Source organism: Hipposideros armiger, unplaced genomic scaffold (genome assembly GCF_001890085.2).
Source record: "Hipposideros armiger isolate ML-2016 unplaced genomic scaffold, ASM189008v1 scaffold_295, whole genome shotgun sequence".
NCBI classification, from domain to species: Eukaryota; Metazoa; Chordata; class Mammalia; order Chiroptera; family Hipposideridae; genus Hipposideros; species Hipposideros armiger.
This window is the reverse complement of record NW_017731645.1, coordinates 1,791,828-1,810,595: the sequence shown is the minus strand read 5'-3', so window position 1 is coordinate 1,810,595 and position 18,768 is coordinate 1,791,828. Positions and strand designations below refer to the sequence as shown.

General features: G+C 45.3%; 1 protein-coding gene across 4 annotated transcripts in view; it reads left to right on the top strand.

Annotated features, from left to right (window-relative positions):
- The window catches only part of NCAPG2 (non-SMC condensin II complex subunit G2), a 55,750-nt gene that overhangs the window by 31,095 nt on the left and 5,887 nt on the right, over positions 1 to 18,768 (top strand). For all 4 annotated transcript variants that reach the window (XM_019659116.1, XM_019659115.1, XM_019659117.1 and 1 more), the window contains 11 exons: positions 1,224 to 1,294; positions 2,302 to 2,455; positions 2,568 to 2,741; positions 4,438 to 4,554; positions 4,646 to 4,786; positions 5,218 to 5,317; positions 8,841 to 9,025; positions 10,322 to 10,462; positions 13,203 to 13,306; positions 14,067 to 14,167; positions 15,245 to 15,344. In XM_019659116.1, coding sequence (XP_019514661.1) covers positions 1,224 to 1,294; positions 2,302 to 2,455; positions 2,568 to 2,741; positions 4,438 to 4,554; positions 4,646 to 4,786; positions 5,218 to 5,317; positions 8,841 to 9,025; positions 10,322 to 10,462; positions 13,203 to 13,306; positions 14,067 to 14,167; positions 15,245 to 15,344 — 1,388 coding nt within the window. The remainder of the gene's footprint in view (positions 1 to 1,223; positions 1,295 to 2,301; positions 2,456 to 2,567; positions 2,742 to 4,437; positions 4,555 to 4,645; positions 4,787 to 5,217; positions 5,318 to 8,840; positions 9,026 to 10,321; positions 10,463 to 13,202; positions 13,307 to 14,066; positions 14,168 to 15,244; positions 15,345 to 18,768) is intronic.

Sequence of the window (18,768 nt, the reverse complement as noted above, 5' to 3'; positions counted from 1 at the left end):
GCATTGTCTCAAGAATCTCAGAAGATAAATAGACGCCCACAGACACTGGATGAGCTGACAGATGAGCACATGGCTGGGGGTATCTAGGAACCCAGGGAATTCAGTTAGTTAATTCACTTAATTCTAAAGGATCCTGGCAAGAGAGCTGCCCGCCCTGGGAGCTCAGAGAACAGCGTGGAGTCAGCATGGAGGACGTGAGTAAACAACCTGTTAGCCGCACAGAGCGTGGGATCAGTGGTAATTATCAGCCTCCTTTTGGAACATTAAGAAAATACTTTCTCTAAAGGGTAACGGTGGGTTCACTCTGACTGAATGCAGAGTAATTACAGACCATGTTTTCATGTTGCTCCTGTTTCTGTTTCATGTGTATTTTCAGGAAAATTGTTGCTTTTTTTAATGTTTTTATTTTTGCTCCCCCACCCCTCATTTTCCCAGCCAACCACAAGGATATTTTTATTCAGTGGTCCTGGTGGAGTCTGGCCTACTGTTTGCCTCGTTGTTGTGATAAAAACAGTAGTAGCGTAGTGATAATTTCTTAGGCGCCGCGGCCTTCTAGGCCCTGTGGGTGTGGTGTGCTACACCTTGCTCGGTCTTCCCGCGACCCAGCCCGTTCTGCCGAGGAGGAAAGATGCTCAGAGACCAGCCTCTTCGCGCTGTTGTCCAGCCTGTTAGCTCACAGAACCTGAGTGGGCTTAGATTTCACTCGCTAGACCCAAAGCCTATACATTTTCCATTAAACTTCACCGAGAGTCTTCCTAAAGATATTCTGATTGTTTCATTTAAAATATTTTCTCTGACTAGCTTCATTCTGTTGAGATTTATGTTCCGGATTCTGGCTGTGTACAATTAATTTTTTTTCCTTTCATCAATTGTTTTTACGATGCAAGTCAGAGCCTTGGCAGCAAGAAATCTTGTATATTTCTAGTTATTGATGTAAACCCAGGATCTAGTTTGGTGCCTTGCACACAGTAGGTATTTAATATTTGCACAAAGTAATGCCTCACACAGAGTAGTAAAGTATGACATGGAACTTTGAGAACAGTTATCAGACATGAGGCTTCCCAATCGGTGTAGGTTTTCCCATTGAATGCAGAAAGAGTTCCTCAGTCTAGTTCCTACTGAGCAACTTTGAAAATAGGTTGTTAGGAAATAATGCGAGGAGGCTGTCATCACATCACAGTGTTTAAATGCCCTTTTGCTTTGTCTTCCTTTTTATGCTTTAGGACAACCGCTGCAAGATCCCTCTATTTATGCTGATGTCGTTTATGCCAGCTTCTGCTGTGCCTGCGTTCAGGTACTTTGTCTGCCCCGCACAGCGGTGAGGGGGGTCCTGCCTGCCTGTGCAGGTTATTAATCCAGCATGCAGCAGTCGGTCACACGTGAGCGTTAAGTTCCCAGCTGCTGCTTCCCCCGCCTCCCTTCCTCTCATGTGGCCAGGAAAATAGCAGGAAGCAGTTTCCAGGGGCTCTGGCGTTGCTAAGCAAAACCGCACGAGTCTGCGAGAAACCAGAGCTGTCTCTCAGCCTTAAAGTCGGGGGTAATTTTCAAGCCTGGCAGGATGAGACCCTAGAGCTGTGCTGCTGTGCACGTGGCTCTTTTGGCCACACGTGGCTCTGACACTGGCAGCGTGGCCGTCAGGGTTGAGATGTGAGTGCCAAGTTCATGTGGACCTGCACACTCAGGGTGAGAAGAAGAATGTACAATGTCTCATCAGTTCTTTTCTATCCTGATTACATCTTAAAATGAGACTGGCTAGATTGAGTTAAGATACGTTACTGGAATTAATTTTTCCTGTTGCCTTTTTTTTTTTTTATGTGGCCACTACTAAATTTAAAATGACATAAGGGGCCTACTTTTGTGGCATGTATTATATTTTTTATTGAACAGTAAAAATTACTTATTTGTATTCATATTTATGAAAAAGTTTAATATTTTAATGCTAAACATTAAAATTAGGAATCCTTGCTCTAGAGTCTGACAGAGATGACACAGAAACAGGAGGCTGGGAGTTTTTTGTGAGCGGCGTGCCATGGATAACTGAATCCTCATGTCTGGGCGGCGCTGACCTCAGGGTTCCCGAGCTATTTTCAGAAGCAGGGTTTGTGTTAGAACTTGTCCCATGTAGTAACTGTGGGGAAACAGTGTGTTTATTCCTACAGTGAAGCATGTCCAGGAGTTCCTGTGATAGGGAGGGCTTATGTACCCACAGCTCTTAGCTACTTTATTGTCCTCATCTTTTAGAAAAGGGGGGAAATTGCTATTGAAATATTCGGTCTGACTGTATGTATTTGACATTTTCAGCTGTGGTGTGATTTCCACCTTAAGAAACCAAGAGGAAGGAGCAGCAGACAGGAGCTATTGCACGTTGTTAGACTGCCTCTGCTCCTGGGGACACGTGGGGCATGTGCTGGAGCTCATCTGCGACTGGCTGCCAGAGGAGCAGCCCCAGAGAAAGGTGTGCGTGCTCAGTGTTGCTTTAAAACTGCGCTGGATGGGAGAGCTGCATGTTAGAGATGAGATGCTTTCCTGGGGACACCGTATCACTGTGTTGCTTTCCATTCTTTCAGAGCAACTCAGCATCTAAGCGGAAAGTGCAAATCCATGACACACACCCCGTGAAGCCTGAGTTGGCGTTGGTTTACATGGAGTATTTGCTGACCCACCCCAAGAATCGGGAGTGCCTGCTCGCTGCTCCCCGGAAGAAACTGAACCACCTTTTGAAAGCACTTGAAACGTCAAAGGTAACTTTATAGCACAGATAACAGATGCCATGAAAGTGGAGTGATTCTATGCATTAGGAGTGATCAAGTAAGATCTAAAATTTTTTGTGTTTATGTTATAAAGTGTTCCCAGGGAGTTGAGAGTTATCTAGTACCATCCCCACCCCCAATTTTTAGACGAGGACATGAGACTCGGTGACTTGGGGGCGCGGGGGGCAAGATGGGGCAGCCCGGTTTCTCAGAACACGCCATCTGCCCAGGGTCTCTTGCTCTGCTCCTGTCCATCTGTGTGGGACTCAGAGTCCTTGGCAGGCTTTCCTAAGACTCTGGGGAGAGTGTTTCCTATGTCACCATTTCCTCCTCTCCTCACTGCTCTCTGGCCATCTCCACCAGGACCAGCCCTGGAGCAGCCTGTGTACTGCCTGCGGTTGGCTGTGCTAGGGCAGAGCCTCCGATGCGCCAGCACCAGGCGTTGGATGGGGAAGCAGGGTCTGAAGGGAGAGGAGGAGGCGCACAGCCATCCAGGGGCGGGGCTGACGGGGACAGCGCTTCAGTCCCCGCGCTGCAGTTTCGACCGTGGACGAATCTGGACACTGGCTGCACTGGTGTAGCAAGTAGGGCTGCCTGTGGGTTCTAGGCAAATGGGAGGTATGTTCCCCATCAGGGGCACAACTGGCATTACCACTTATGAAATGCTTGGGGGACCCACCTCCCCGCACCATCGTAACTAACACCTACTCCCTCGCGTTTGCGTTTCCAAACACCAGGCGTGGCTCCTGTTAGGGCGTGGCCAGGGGGCGTGGTTCCTGATTGGGGTGTGGTGGGTGGGTGTGGCTCCGGTTAGGGCGTGGTTGGGGAGTCTGATCAGTCTGGATCCCCACCCTGCCTGTGATGAGAGTTGTCCCAGTAAGAACTGCCTTTCTCTGTCCTTCTCTCAGTCTCTCTCTCCTTCCCTCCCTCCCTCCCTCTCCTTTCCTCCCTCCGTTTTTCCCTGCCCCTCACAGGGCTGCCTATGCCCCTCCCCAATTATGGGTCAGTTCTCCCCAGGAGCAAAGGCTCCAACATGTTGGATCCTCAGGGCTCCTTAAGCAGTAACTTAAAAGTTCCTGTGGGGCCGGCCGAGTGGCGCGATGGTTAAGAACTCGCTTGGGATGCCAGAGAGCCCCGGTTCGGATCCCACATATGAGGGCCAGTGACACTGCCCTCTACAGCTAAGATGCTGAACAACAACTCAACCTGGAGCTGGGCTGCCGTGAGTCGCCGGCGACGGCGGCGTGGGCTGCAGTCCCTGTGGCAGTGGATTGCCATGGGCTACCGTGTGTGGCCAGCAGCCAGCGTGAGCGGCCAGCAGCCGCAGTGAGCGGCCGTCCAGAAGCCGGCGACTGATCTGCCTCGCCAGGGAAGAGCGCAATGATGGTGCCAACTTGGGCCAGTGAAGCAACATCCTCCACAACTAGATCGAAGAACAAAATGACAGCAACTTGTCTGTTCCCCTTCCCCCAATTCCCCAACACTGTTCCCATCCCCCCAATTCCCCAATAAAAATCAAAAAAAAAAAAAAAAAAAAAAAGTTCCTGTGGTCCCTCAGGAGGGAGAGTCTGCAGGGGGAGGGAGGGAAGACTGCCTTTCTGGGAAAGCTGTGCTGTGTTATGGAATCGCTTCTGCTGCACAGGTCTCCCTCCTAGTGCCTCTGAGTGTCAGGTTTTTTACCTTCCAGGCAGATCTGGAATCGATGCTGCAGTCGCCAGGTGGGCAGCCTCACCGCTTCAGTGAAGCTGCTGCCCTGCGGGCCTTCAGCCTCCACTGTCGCTTGAGCATCCACCTTCAGCACAAGGTGTGTCCGCCTCTGGCTCTGGGTCAGTCCAGGAAGCATGTCGCCAAAGCTGGGCCCCTTGCTAATTTCTCTTTCTGTTGTCGTTGGACAGTTCTGCGCAGAAGAAAAAGTGTCCCTGTCTGTTTTGGAAGACACTGGGTTTTGGTTAGAGAGCAAAGTTTTATCTTTTATTCAAGATCAAGAAGAAGAATATCTGAAGCTTCACAGGGTGGTGTATCAGCAAATCATCCAGGTTAGAATTTTTAAGACACAGAAACCTTTCTGCTTCCTGAGTTTGTGACGTGCTTCAAGATTTTATTTTCTATTTTAAAGTTGTAACTTAGACACTTAAAACTATTTCTGTTGTAGTAACAGTGTTTCCATTCTTAATAATTTACAGTGCATTTGAGCATCTGGAGTTTATCTTTTCACAAAGCATAAACTGCATCATTTTAATGTAATTTTACACATTGCATGTAATAGGTGTTCAGTAATGTTTGTGGAATTACATAAAATGTGTTTCTAGATTTCTTAAGGAAACAAAGTGAGAATTAATGTATCTTTATGGAAATTGTTTTCACGTAACATGTTTGTGAAAATTGGCTGTCTGAGCTGTTAGAAGCCTTCCCGGCTGGATTGACCCCTTTGGTTGGTGACTGACTTCTGCTCATCTGTCTCTTACAGACCTACCTGACGGTATGCAAAGATGTCATTATGGTTGGCCTTGGTGACTGTAAGTTTCAGATACAGCTTCTGCAGTGGAGTCTTGCAGTCATGCACACAGGTATACGCTATTCATGAAAGGACGAGTTTAGAGCGATTAACAGTCAAACCAGTTCGTCTTCTCCCCTCACTATGCTGGTCAGGACTCTCACTTTAAAGTGATAGATACGGAATGCAAACTAGCTTACGCCAAAAAAGGAATTTACAGGCTGATGCCGCCTGGGAGTTCAGAGGTGCTCCTGGCGTTGAATGCGACTAAGTCGGGAGTTCCTGATGAGGCCATGGGGTCTTCTGCATGCGGTTCGCTGATTGTCAGGTGACTTGGCCACGTGTGGGCTGGTGCAGAGGCCACCCAGTGGTTGTGCCCCTTCCTGGCACCTGTTGGCAAAGCTCACGATGGTTCTCGTTGCCTCCCCTGGCCACTGGGGGGTGAGTTAGGCATTATTTAATGCCCCCCCAGGACCACTGGGAAGTTGCTGTTACCCCAAGGACAGGGTAACCCCTGGGAACCAATACCATGGGTCCTATACTTATTGCACACGCGGTACTCAGTTAAATGTGTGCAGTGAGTGAGTGAGAGGCCAGCCTCGCGAGCCGGGCCTTTAGTGGCCCCTTCTCACAGCCCCAGCACATGGCGGGAGGAGTGGGGCTGTGGTCCAGTGTGTCTCCTGCACTTCTGGTCACAGCCAGGTTAAGAGGAGCATGGCTGGGCTGACCCCTGACCTCAGCCCCCCAGCTCCCTGGGGCAGCCAAGTCGCTGCACACACGGTTTCTTAGTTGTTCTTACTGTGCATCCTAATGTGACATTTGCTTTTGTCTGAGCTCTATAGAAACTTGAGAATTCGATCTGTAAGTTTCTTTAAGCTTAGATATTTGCTAGAAGAGATTGCAAATAAGATTATCTTTTAGCAAATTCAACATCATGTTTTGAAAATTAGATTCAATGAGTCTGCCGCTCAGTTTAAAGCTAGTCACCTGGAATCTTGCTCCTGTCACGCAGACCCCAGGGTCTGGGTGGCAGGTCCTGCACGGGCTTTCTGTTCAGCTACTGCCACCAAGGTTGGCGCTTGGACTATCCTGGAGCTGAGGTACCAGTTACTCTGCTCTTTTGAGTATATGTTCCCTTAAATTAGTCTGTAACTGCATGCAAGATTATACATTATTTGTTTAAAATTTCCAAAGTTAAAGACTAAGTATTAAATAGAACAAATATTATTAGTTTTAAATAACTTATTTTCTATTGAGAAAACAGCATTTTAAACTTAATCTTAACAATTGAAACATTAAAAATGATTTGCATTTTTTTAAACTTCATTTATCATTTAGGAATTGTTTCCCCCCAGAGGACCGAATCTATTTTTGGTATTTATAAAATTTTCTTTTCTGAGGAGCTAATGAGAATTTTAGATCTCCAATGTAGCCAGTTTCATTACATAGAGGTATCTGTCCCCCAAATAAGGTCCTAAGTTACTGACTGTATGTCTGACCAAACTGAAATGATATTTGGATTTGTACAAAGGACTGTATTTATCAGAGTTCCCCAGGAGAGAATCAATTCTGGGGTTGTCGCTGTAGTCCTGTCACAAACAGGACTGCACTCAGCGGTTTAGCTAGGTAGACTCAGAGTCTCCTGCGCCCTGGAGTCCTAAGAAAACATTGTAATTGAAAAACTATCACATATGTATTATCACTAATTAAACAGGGCTTTCTCCACGCTCAAGTGTGTATTCCAGGAGAGACGTCCTTGACGACAGCCGGGTCTCCACACATAACCCAAATGTAGAGATCTACGCTCACAAAATTACAGGAGTTTCAGCTGTAACATAATATGTATGTTTCAAAAAACAGCATGCATTCTGCAAATTCAGGCACCGAGTGACAGGGTTGTGGGAAACGGCGACGTGGCGCTGACTTCAGACAGCGCTGTGTCACCACACCGAGAACGATAATCCTAGCAGAAAGGATCAGCACAGTTAGAACGGAAGGTTCCATTTCTAACATGTGGTACAACAAATATGGACTCGGTCTTAAATGAAAAGGTAAAGGGAGACTGATGTAGATGGTGGCCCAGGCTTATGGCTGGGAGCCCATTCCCGGCTGAGCCAGGAGAAGGACTGGTGGGGCCACTTCCGTGTGGCTGCTGCCCTTTTGCAGACACGTGGTGGCCTGAGACACTAACCTGCTGGGAAACCCGGGAGCCGCCGTGCAGCGTGAGACTGACAGCACGTCTAGCCAACAGTGTTAGACTGACGTCACTGGCGGTCACGCAGTGTTAGACTGACGTCACTGGCGGTCACGCAGTGTTAGACTGACGTCACTGGCGGTCACGCAGTGTTAGACTTACGTCACTCGCGGTCACGCAGTGTTAGATTGACATCACTCGCGGTCACGCAGTGTTAGACTGATGGCACTCGTGGTCACACAGTGTTAGACCGATGTCAGGCCTGGCCTAGCATTGCATGTGAGCCAGTTCACTTCTGAGGAGCAAGAACTTCTAGTCAGTGTCTTCTGTTTTACATAGTTGTGCATTCTGACATATCTTCAGTAATTTGTCGTATGGTACTTAACACTGTCTGTATATTTGGTTATAAGGCACATAATGCTTGAATATAATGAAATCGTTTGATTTAAATTTTTTTAACTTTTTAGATTGCTGTCAATAATTCTGGATACTGGGTCAGAGTGTGGTTCTCCTCAGCGGCTGTGAGGGTGGGTGTGAGAGGACAGACGCTGTGTTCTGGGCCTCAGCGCGCTGGCCTCCCCTGGGCTGTTTGTACTGTTTAAAGGGCTCAGCGCTCCGTTACTGCCTGTTCCACTGAAATGACTACATCTTTGGGGCATGTGTGTCTCTCGTCGTCTTAAATAAAAGATTACTTTATTGAAAGTTTCTACAATGCAAAGATTTTAGAAACTTTTTGATGATTCTGGTAGTGCCATGGACCTTTTGAAGAGTAAACTCGACTGGAACACAACCATTTATTTTATTTACTTTAGCAGATAAACTGGGATTTGGGTTAGTAGCTTCATATCTGTCTCAAGTAGAGCTTATTGTATCTTATTAATCTACTTTATAAACGGAGGTAAATTCGAGTCTCGGGGGTGAATTGTAGGATTTAGGTTCACACATGGAAAACATTTTACTGAATTCATACAACACAGTGAAGGTGGTGAATCGGAAGAGAAAGACAATCAATAAACCACGAGGTGTTAGGAGTTTAAGAGTTGGCCTCTGAGGTTGCTAGATCGTATCTGGAAAGCTGTCGGGCCACCTCAGAATTGGACCATAGAGCTGGTGTTGGTTTGGCATCGCTGTGATGGGAGAAGTAGGGTATTCTCTAACCCAGGTGTTCAGGGCCCACTGCCCATAGGTGCAGTGAGCAAGGCTCTTAGCAACGGAGTCAGACACGCTTTTCCTGGAGGTACTGGTTTTATGTTTAAAGGAACGGCTTTTGTTTATCTATGTTGACCTAGTATTGGCTCTTTCAATCTTTTAAGTTACCATAACACACGTGTGAGCGAAAGTGTGTAATGATTTCAACTGCGTTACGTGATCTGATAACTGATTTGTCCAATCTTCTTTCTAGTGAAGGGATTCTTTTACGTCGCGTTACTTCTTGGCATTCTGAAGGAGGTAACCGGGAGTTCCTTGAAGGAGAAGACAGATTCAGATGAAGTTGCAACGCTGTTTGACACGGTCCAGAAAGTCTTTCAGAAGATGTTGGAATGTATGGCGTGGAGCTTTAGGAAGCAGCCTGAAGAAGGCCTGCGGGTACTCATGTGTACAGGACGGGGTCTGAGATGTGCACTGGCCAGTGCTCCCTGAGGGCGAGGCTGCGTGGGGTCCGTGCTTGTGTGCGGGCTCTCAGCGCTTGCCTGTGTCATTGGGCTGTTGGGTTAGGGGCAGCTTGGTGTGGGAGAGAAGCACCAGGCGCCATTGCTCAGGTCTGCTTCCTGAGAGTGGGGCACTCTGCTATGTGAGATAGTAATGCCTGCCCAGGTAATACCTGGGGCTGGCAGCCTGGGAACAGGTGCTTGAGTTCTGGTCCCAGGCCCACAGCGGGAGCCTGCCTGCCAAACAGGACGGGAGGCAGAGCTGTAATTGCAGTAGTCTCCTCGGGGCTCAGTTGTTATTTCACAGGGTTTTCCAAATAAAATACACTTTTGAGAATATTGATTATGTGTAGATGACAAAACCTTCCCTCCACTGACAGGTAGCTTTGGGTTACCCTGCTAGCGCTTCCTGACCTCTGGGTGGAAGTGAGAGGGCAGAGCTGGCAGTACCCACAGTCCCCTGTGCTGATTGGAAGCTGATGTGAAGTGGTCATTGAGCGACCCAGGGGCCAGAGTGGCTTTACTTCTAAAATCATTGTCATCAGAGAGGGCCGTTGTTTTTTCTAAGTAGTGATTTAAAAATATGAATAAGCTATTGTTTTTTAATGAAGATTTTAAAAAATGCTTCCATGCTAGGATGTTTTTGAAATATTGAAAACTTTCAGTTTTATTCTGTACGTAGCTGATAGAGGTAATTGAAGGTTGATAGCCGTATTTTCCGTAGCTTAGTTCATATTTGAGTTAATTCGAAATGTTTCTGTTTTTGATGATGTTCAAATATCTGTGGTCGGTTTATGTCATGTAATTTGTGCCAAAATCTTTTATATTCTCTCCAAATCTTTCACCACTGGCTGTGCAGCTTCATTCAGAGCCCATGCCGTCATGGTTGATGTCTGCTTATAACGTCAGTGGTGTCTCTTCATCTTTTCTTTCCTTCCTTTTCTCTTTATTAATATTATTTTTGGGGAGGCTTATTTTTATTATGCTTGGGTTTTTTGTTTTTTCTTGTGGGGAAAGAATGTCGGGAAGGAAATTCCGGGTGGGCTTCAGCCCTGTCCTCTGGTAGCCGCGGTGCCCGAGGGATTTGAGTCAGCAGCGGGAAGGAAGGGAGTGGGTTTTGATGGAGGCAGATGTGATGAGGGACCCTGGGCCCGGGGGAGGACAGTAGGAACACTGGTCCTCAAAATGTCTTCCTGATTTAACCCCTAAAAACCCCTGATGTGTTTTCTTGTAGCTCCTGTATTCTGTTCAGACTCCTCTTCATGACTTTATAATGACCGTTCAGTCTTGGCATGCGGACACGCCGGTTCACCGGGGTGTGCTGTCCACTCTGATTGCTGCTTCTGTCGTCGAGATAAGTCACCGACTGCGCAAGGTGAAGTCTGCTCTGTTGGTCCAGGAACCACTGTGTTTCCTTTGACTATAAAGATGCTCTCCTCTGCCAGCAGCACATTTTTGTGTTTTAACAAGTATTTTTAAGAGCTCAGAGTTAGTGGGGCGTCTGCTTCTCCGGCAGCCGGACCTCGCAGTTTCACAGCCAGTTCCTGTTGTAGAGCCTGTGTGCTGTTGGGACAGACAGCCTGTTAAGGACTTAGTCATTCTCGATTAGAACCACACTAGTCGTTCCATTGTGAACATTTCTTTTTGCCGTGTTTTGGAGATGGAAGCGAGTTGCTGATCCTTAAGTCCTCTATGGACGAGGCAGAGGTCCTGGTCAATGGTGTTCAGGATGCCAGACCCTCCTGAGCTGCACTTTCCGAGGAGTCCACGCCTCTGTCCTGCTCCTTTTGTCTCCTGCTTCTGCTGTGAGTGCAGACACATAATGTCCTCACTCCCACCCTGTAGAGGACTGGCTCTTTTCCTAGTAATGGCCTATTTTATATGACTAGCCCACTTGATTAAAGATACTTCAAGTCAGAACAAAAAGTGCTGTTTTTTCCACGTGCAACCCTCGTTGTATTGAGGGACTTACGAGAGTAAAAATAATGAAGAGATGAAACCTGACATGGAATATCATCCAATTATATGAATGTTTGGATATATATGGTATGAATTTTGTATTATAATAAGATCATGAATATTTAAAAAGTTACCTATATTCTGAAACATTAATAGAATATGAGGCCCTTCTTACACCTTGCAGGGAGGTCATTTGGTTTGAGCAAGTAACTGCTATTAATAGATTATACGCAGGGTAAAAAGGACTAGAATTTATCACTTCACTGAGCTCAGTAGCTGACAACGATAAATAAGTCCATTGACAGCCTGTGTGCCGCCAACCTGGCCCACTCTCTGCTTTTGTGAACACAGCCGTTTTGGAGAGCAGCCACCCCATTTTTCAAGTATTTTCTGTGGCTTCTTTTGCTAAGACAGCAGAGTTGAGTAGGTGTAGAGATTGTTTCGCCCGCAAAGCTGAACATATGTATGATTTTATTTAAATTTCCCTGTCTTCCTACTTCACAGAAGGTCTGTGGACCTGTGTTCTTTGTCCTCACCAATTTCGTCTGTCCGCCTGTCCTAGGGGTCCTCCTTCCGTGCCTGGGGGGCTTTGTTCCGAGGCACAGGAACACCTGAGACTGTTTGGTCTTTTTGATGGTTGTTACTACGTGACGCCTGTCTGCAGTGCGGTCATCACACAGCCTGTGTGCCTGGCCCTTGTATTTTGCGTAGCATCGCCTTTCTTACCCTGTTCACCGGTTTTTCATTATACGTGTTCCTTATAAACTCCACATGGGAGCCTTTCTTTTTTCTGTCCAGTCTTATAATCTCTGCCTTTAAGTTGGGGTGCTTAATCTATTGATTTTAATGAAATGATTACTATGCTTGGGTTTAAGTTGCCCATGTTGCTGTTTGCTTTCCTGCTAATTTGTGATGAATCAAGTATTTGTACTGTTCTGTCTTCGCTGTTGACTTTATATTGTCCTTCGTGACGTTTTTCAGTGGTTTCTCTGGAGATTTAAGTATGCGTGTGTAACCCATCACAGTCGCCCTGCAGAGATTATACCTGCACATCACAGATCTTAGAACGGCGTTCTCCAATTAGTACCCTCCTACCCCGTGCTCTTGTCACATAGTTTTCCTCTAAAAATGCTAAAAATCTCAAGATACACTTTTATTTAAACCAGTAATAGTCATTTGTGTCATTGTATCAGAAATGCATTTACAACATTTAAGATGTAAAGCATTTTAATGAGAAACAGTGCTATCTCACATGTAATGATGATTGACTTTAATATACAAATTAGCTTTATGAATCCCAGTAGGGGAATTATAGGAGGGCGTATAGGAAGTGCTATGTCGTCATGCCCGAGGGAAACTCCCTAAGACCTCCGAGAGAGAGGCCAGAGATAGTTAGTGGTGGGAAGAATGGTCATACCTCAGCTCCAGGTGGGACGGGCAGGCACGCTGGATTCAAGCTTTCCCAGGAGGCTTTCCCTTGGCACGTGAAGTTCATTCACTGAGAATGGATGACTTCAAACTCTGAAATTGATAATGAAGGGCAGAGGTCCCGGGAGGGCCCCTCTGTGGATCCAACCGGCGGTACCCACTGATCCTCCAGAGGACATCGGCCGCAGCTGGGGAGGGGGTGCTATTGAGATCCAGTGGGTGGAGGCCACGGATGCTGCCCAGTGTCCACAGTGCACAGGGCGCCCCCACAGCAAGGCCCTATCCCTCCACAGTGTCAGTAATGCTGAAATTGGGAAAATCGGATCTGGGCTAGGAAGAGTAATGACTGACATTTGCTGGGTGTGAATACTCATTATTTACAGAAGATGATACCAAATTAAAGGCTGTTTGACGAAAGGCTTGTTGAGTGACATGTCTATCTCTTTTTTTCACTCTATTGGGTTGTCAGAAAAGTCATGACGTATTTTTGCAACGAAAAATAGAAAAAATACGTCATGACTTTTCCGACAATCCAATAAATAAGACAACCCTGTGTATAAGACTAGATTAATTAATTATTGTAGAGATTGTAACAGTTAATAAAATCATTCTTGTGTGTCTTTGGAAAGCCTTTCTCAAGTGTTGAAGAAAACCCAAAGCAGTATAAAATAATAATCTTATAAGCCTCAGTCTCAATTTATAAATTACTCATTTGAAATTTTTTCTAGGTTTCTGATGTAGAAGAGCTTGCCCCTCCAGAGTGCCTTTCAGACCTTCCACCGTTTTCAAGGTGTTTAATAGGAATAATCATAAAATCTCCGAATGTGGTCAGGTAACCATTTTTACTGTCTTGATACTCTTATTGTGGCTGCAGGCACTCAGTAGATTTTGCTCTATTCCTTTCACTCTTCAAATTTCTGAGTTGCATTTTTTTTTCTGACAAAAACATTCCATAGAATTTTCTCTCATTTTATCAGTGATTAAAACTATTTACATTATACTTATGCAAAGAGAAATTCTAACTTTCTGTAAAACATACTCATCCAAATAGTCTCTGTTAAAGTGCCGTGAAACACTTCTTACGGTGTGTACTCCCCAAACTTGAATGCATTAAACGCAAATGTGGTCTCTATCCGGCACACGGCTCGTGTTGTTTCTCTTAAATTGTAGGCTTCTTATGGCACATGAATCACTGATGGATTAACAAAAGAATAGTTTTGCAGGTATTTGATACCTGTGGAACTTGAATAGCAGATATTTCAAAGAAAATTTATAACAGCATTGTTTTAACAGCTATGAATTATTTTTCAATAACATATTAAATTTTCATTGCATGTATTATGGGCATACAGAGTAGCTTTTCCCACCTACCAGACTGTCCCAGCTCTCTGTCTAGCATCATCATCTTATTTTAATGCCTTACCTTTATGATTTGGCACACTGACAGTGAGAAGCATGGGAAGGGTTTAATAACCTCCCATGTTATCTGAAAGCTGGAATTCACGGTGGTTGATGACTCTGACCTATAATTGTCTTCCTATAAAGTATTAGGCTATATACTGTCGAGTAATTTCTGATGTTTATTATTGCAGGTCATTTCTAGATGAATTAAAAGCGTGTGTTACGTCTGATGATATTGAAGGAATTGTATGTCTCACAGCTGTTATGCATATTATTTTGGTTATTAATAAAGGTTGGTTAAATTTCTCTTATATTGTCTGGGCGGTTGCTGTGTAGATCTCTCAGAACTGTTACTCCCATGTTCATTGAGTTCCCTGCTCTGACGTGTTGTCTGCTGGGCTCCCTCTCCTCAGCTGACCCTGTAGCAGCCCACGCAGCAGCCAGCCCCGTGCTCCTTAGCGCAGTTCCTGTCCTGTCACCTCTCCCCTCTGGACGCACTGCATATCTCTTTCTGTGCCTCCAAATTTAATTTCTATTGATTTGTCATGTATTGCTTATGCTTAAAAATCAGAATATATTTTTGCTAATGATGGTATGTTTTGGTGTTGATATTTAATTTATCTGCTGTTTCACTTAAGCCTTAACCTTGCCTATTGTGAATATCCCAGCCAGTTGAAATAGTCCTGGAAAAATAATTGGCAATACCTACAAAGGGCTTACCTCAGTGTAAGATACAGTAACATCCTGCAGATGGATTTTGTATATTTTTGTATAGTTTTAATGTTGAAATTATTTTCCAAGTTAGTATGTTATACATAGAGAGTGCTCTTGTCAAAACAAGCTTTCATATATAAGCCTTCATATATGCATCTATGTCTGCAGTCTTACGATAATACTTTGTAACTAATTGGCCCTCGGCCAAGCATCAGAGCAGACTTCCCTAAAGTGCCCCGAGTTGACATCTGCAGGATGACGGTGTGAGGATAGGGACTGGGTTGCCAAGGAGCACCTAGTACTTAATAGGAACTTAAATATTTGCCAAACAGACGGTGACTCTGAAATGTGTAGGTTGTGATTTCTGATGGAGGCACAAGTGAGCATCTCTGAGGGCATGGTCAGAACTCTGGGGATCCTGTTCGTGGGATCTCTGCCTCAGAGCTGAGAGGTGCTTTCATCAGCATTTGCTTGATCCTCTCACGTCTCTTTGAAGGGGACAGTTCTGTCCACAGGTCGCTAAGTGGGTTAACTCAAAGGGCATGGTGGGTAGGCCCAGTTGTATTGAAATTGCCTACATTGATGGCAGAGTATGTTTGTTTTTGTGTGGCAGTGTTAAAATTTTTTTTCTGACTTTAATATAATTTTCCCATAGGTAAACATAAAAGTTCAAAAGTGCAGGATGCTGCAGCCACTGTTCACAGAAAGCTGAAGACATTTATGGAGATAACTTTGGAAGAGGATAGCATGGAAAGGTAAAGTACGAGTTATGGATACTCTAGGTGTGGTTACTGAAAACTGCTAGGTATTCCTCACGTATATTTTAGATCACGCTTTCATTTCTAATACCATGATCAGGTAGTTAGAAGACCAAGGATCGTGAGGATAGAAACATTTCTGATGCAAAACCTTTTGAACATGTTTCATTTACTTCTCTTTTCTGTCTTCAAAAACAAAAACAAAACTGTCATTTGCAAAATCCTGCTCTAGAAAAGTAGGGGCATACAAACTTATTCTGTAAGGTTTTAAAGCTAGACAGATTATTTTTGATGGTCTGCTATGTTTTTGACACCATGGGCATTCCTAAGATATAGTCGCCCCGCCACTGGGGATGGGAAAGGTCCCTCCAGAGACTAGAAAATTAGGCATTACCTCCTCCTTCCGGGGGCATCGCTGCCCCAGGGACAGCTGTCTGGGAACGTGGTCTTGGGCTCCTTTTCCAGCTCTGTGGGTTTGCTGCAGTTTGCTCTTTCTGATGTGCTGTGCAAGTTCCTGTAGATGCTGTTCTGAATTGTGTTTCACTCTCAGACCAGCCACAAAAAAGTGTTTTTCCTGCTGTTTTACGAACTTCATAAGGTTAAGTGTTACAGAGCTCTGAACTAGGTAATTGGTTTTATATATGCCTGGGAAACTAGCCACTTTCTCCTTTGGAGAAAGGCTTTCAAAACCCTAAATTGCTAACTAAAGAACAAGTGTTGTTTCTTCCTTCCCAGTCTGTATACTACCTTTTCTTTCTTTTTCTTGTCTTGTTGCTTTAGCTGGGACTTCGAGTATGATGTTGAAAAGGAATAGTGAGAGAGGACATCCATGCCTCGTTCCTCATTTTAGTGGGAAAGCTTCTGCTTTCTCACCATTAAGTATGATGTTAGCTGTAGGGTTTTTGTAGGTATTTTTTATCAAGTTGATGAGTTCCCCTCTATTCCCAGTTCATAAAAGCTATTATCATGAATGGGTACTGGATTTTATCAAAAGCTTTTTTTGCATCTGTTGATATGATCATATGATTTTTCTTCTTTAGCCTGTTGATGTGATGGATTACATTAGTTGGTTTTCAGATGTTGAACCATTCTTACATTCCTGGGGTAAATCCCGCTTGGTCGTGGTGCATAACTTTTATACATTGTTGGATTTGATTTGAGTATATTTCATTGAGTATTCTTACATCTATATTCATGAGAGAGATTGGTCTGTGGCTTTCTTGTGATGGCTTTGTCAGGCTTTGGATCAGGGTGATACTTGACTCATAGTGTCAGTTAGGAAGCATCCCCTCTGCTTCTGTGTTCTGAAAGAAATTGTAGAGGATCGTTATAACTTCTTCCTTCAATATTAGAGGAATTCACCAGTGAAGCCATATGGGCCTGGTGCTTTCTGCTTTGGAAGGTTATTATTCGTTTCTTTCATAGATACAGGCCTATTCAGATTGTCTTTCTTCTTGCGTGAGTTTTGGCAGATTGTGCCTTTTGAGGATTTGGTGCATTTCATCTCGGTAATGAAACTTGGGGGAATAGAGTTATTCATAGCGTTCCTTTATTGTCCTTTAAATGTCCATGAGTTTTGAAGTAATGTCCCCTCTTTCAGTTCCGATGGTAGTAATTTGTGTCCTCGCTCTTTTTTTCTCAGCCGCTCTGGCTGGAGGTTTATCAGTTCTCTTTTCACAGAACCAGCTTTTAGTGTCACTGATTACTGATTTCTGTTTCTCAGTTTTTTTTTTTTATTTCTGCTGTAACTTGTATTGTTTCTTTTCTTTTGCCTGCTTTAGATTTAATTTGCTCTTCTTTTTCTAGTCTCCTGAGGTGAAGGCTTAGATTATTTACTTTAGGTCTTTCTTTTCTGATATATGCATTCACTGCTGTGAAATAACCTCAAGGTTCTGCTTCAGTGCATCCCACACATTTTGATAAGTTGTGTTTTCATTTAGTTCATAGTATTTTAAAATTTCTCTTGAGATTTCTTCTTTGACCTGTGTGTTGTTTAGAAGTGTGCTGTGTAATCTCCACGTACTTTAGGATTTTCCAGTTATCTTTCTGTTACTGATTTCTAGCTTAATTCCATTGTGGTCTGAGAGCAGGTATCATATGATCCCTATCCTTTTAAAGCTGTTAAGGTGTGTTTGATGGCCCAGAATGTGGTGTGTCTGAGTGTTCCCCGGGAGCTCGAGAAAACCGTGTGTGCTGCCATTGGATGGAGTGGTCCACTCTGTCCACTCTGTCCAGCTGATGGCGGTGCTGCCGAGTCCCCTGTGCGCTCACTGATTTTCTGCTTGCTGGACCTGCCCACTTCTGATAGATGGGGCTTTGCTTCAATTATTTTGTCATCGAGGTATTAGGTGCACGTGAATTTATAACTGCTGTATCTTCTTGATGAATTGGCCCTTTTGTTTTTATGAAGGGTCCCTCTTTCTCTCTAGTAATGCTTTCCCTGTAAAGTCCATTTTGTCAGATATTAAGACAATTGCACCAGCCTCATTTGGTGAGTGTTTTTCCTGAGTGTTTGTGGCATTCCAGTCAGGAGGCGTACACCACACGGTGCCTGGGACAGGGCAAGCTCAAAGTCAGGAATTTTGTCAGGGTGTTGGAGTGATGGCTTATTGACTCGTAAGTGTTAAAGCGAACTCTCAAGCATAGAAGAGTGTGGACGTGAGGGGCAACCCCCTACCTTCCCCCCGCAGGGCAGATGCGCACCCAGCCTGAGGCCTAGCTCCCTAGATGAAGAACTGTGGAGGCCTCTGGTAGGACTCCTGGCGTCTCTAGGGGCCGGCAGAGCCCGGCCACATGGAGGAGTTGGCATATCGCGCTTGGGTCAGGCAGCTGCCAGCTGGATAGCTGCCCTGTGGGCCTGGGGAGGTCTCTTGGAGAAGGCAGGCCCTCTGGGAACCTGGCACTGGGGAGCCCATGTGCCCTGCAGGCTTCAGGACCGGGAAGAGAAAGCACTCCCGGTCCTCACCTCGTGTCCCCCCAGCCCCTGCTGACCAGGCTGAGCACCGATCTTCAAGGAGGCCTTGGGCTGGGCACTAGAGCGGGGAATTTGGGTGTCCTTGGTTGTGAGTGAAGAAAATGCACTCAGTTTTATACTTTATTTTTTATTTTTATTTTATTTTATTTTTTAAAGATTTTTATTGGGGAATTGAGGGGATGGGAACAGTGCTGGGGAATTGGGGGAAGGGGAACAGACAAGTTGCTGTCGTTTTGTTTTGTTCTTCAGACTAGTTGTGGAGGACGTTGCTTCACTGGCCCAAGTCGGCACCATCATTGCGCTCTTCCCGAGCGAGGCAGATCAGTCGCCGGCTTCCGGATGGCCGCTCACGGCGGCTGCTGGCTACACACGGTAGCCCATGGCAACCCACTGCCACAGGGGCTGCAGCCTACGCCGTCGCCGGCGACTCACGGCAGCCCAGCTCCA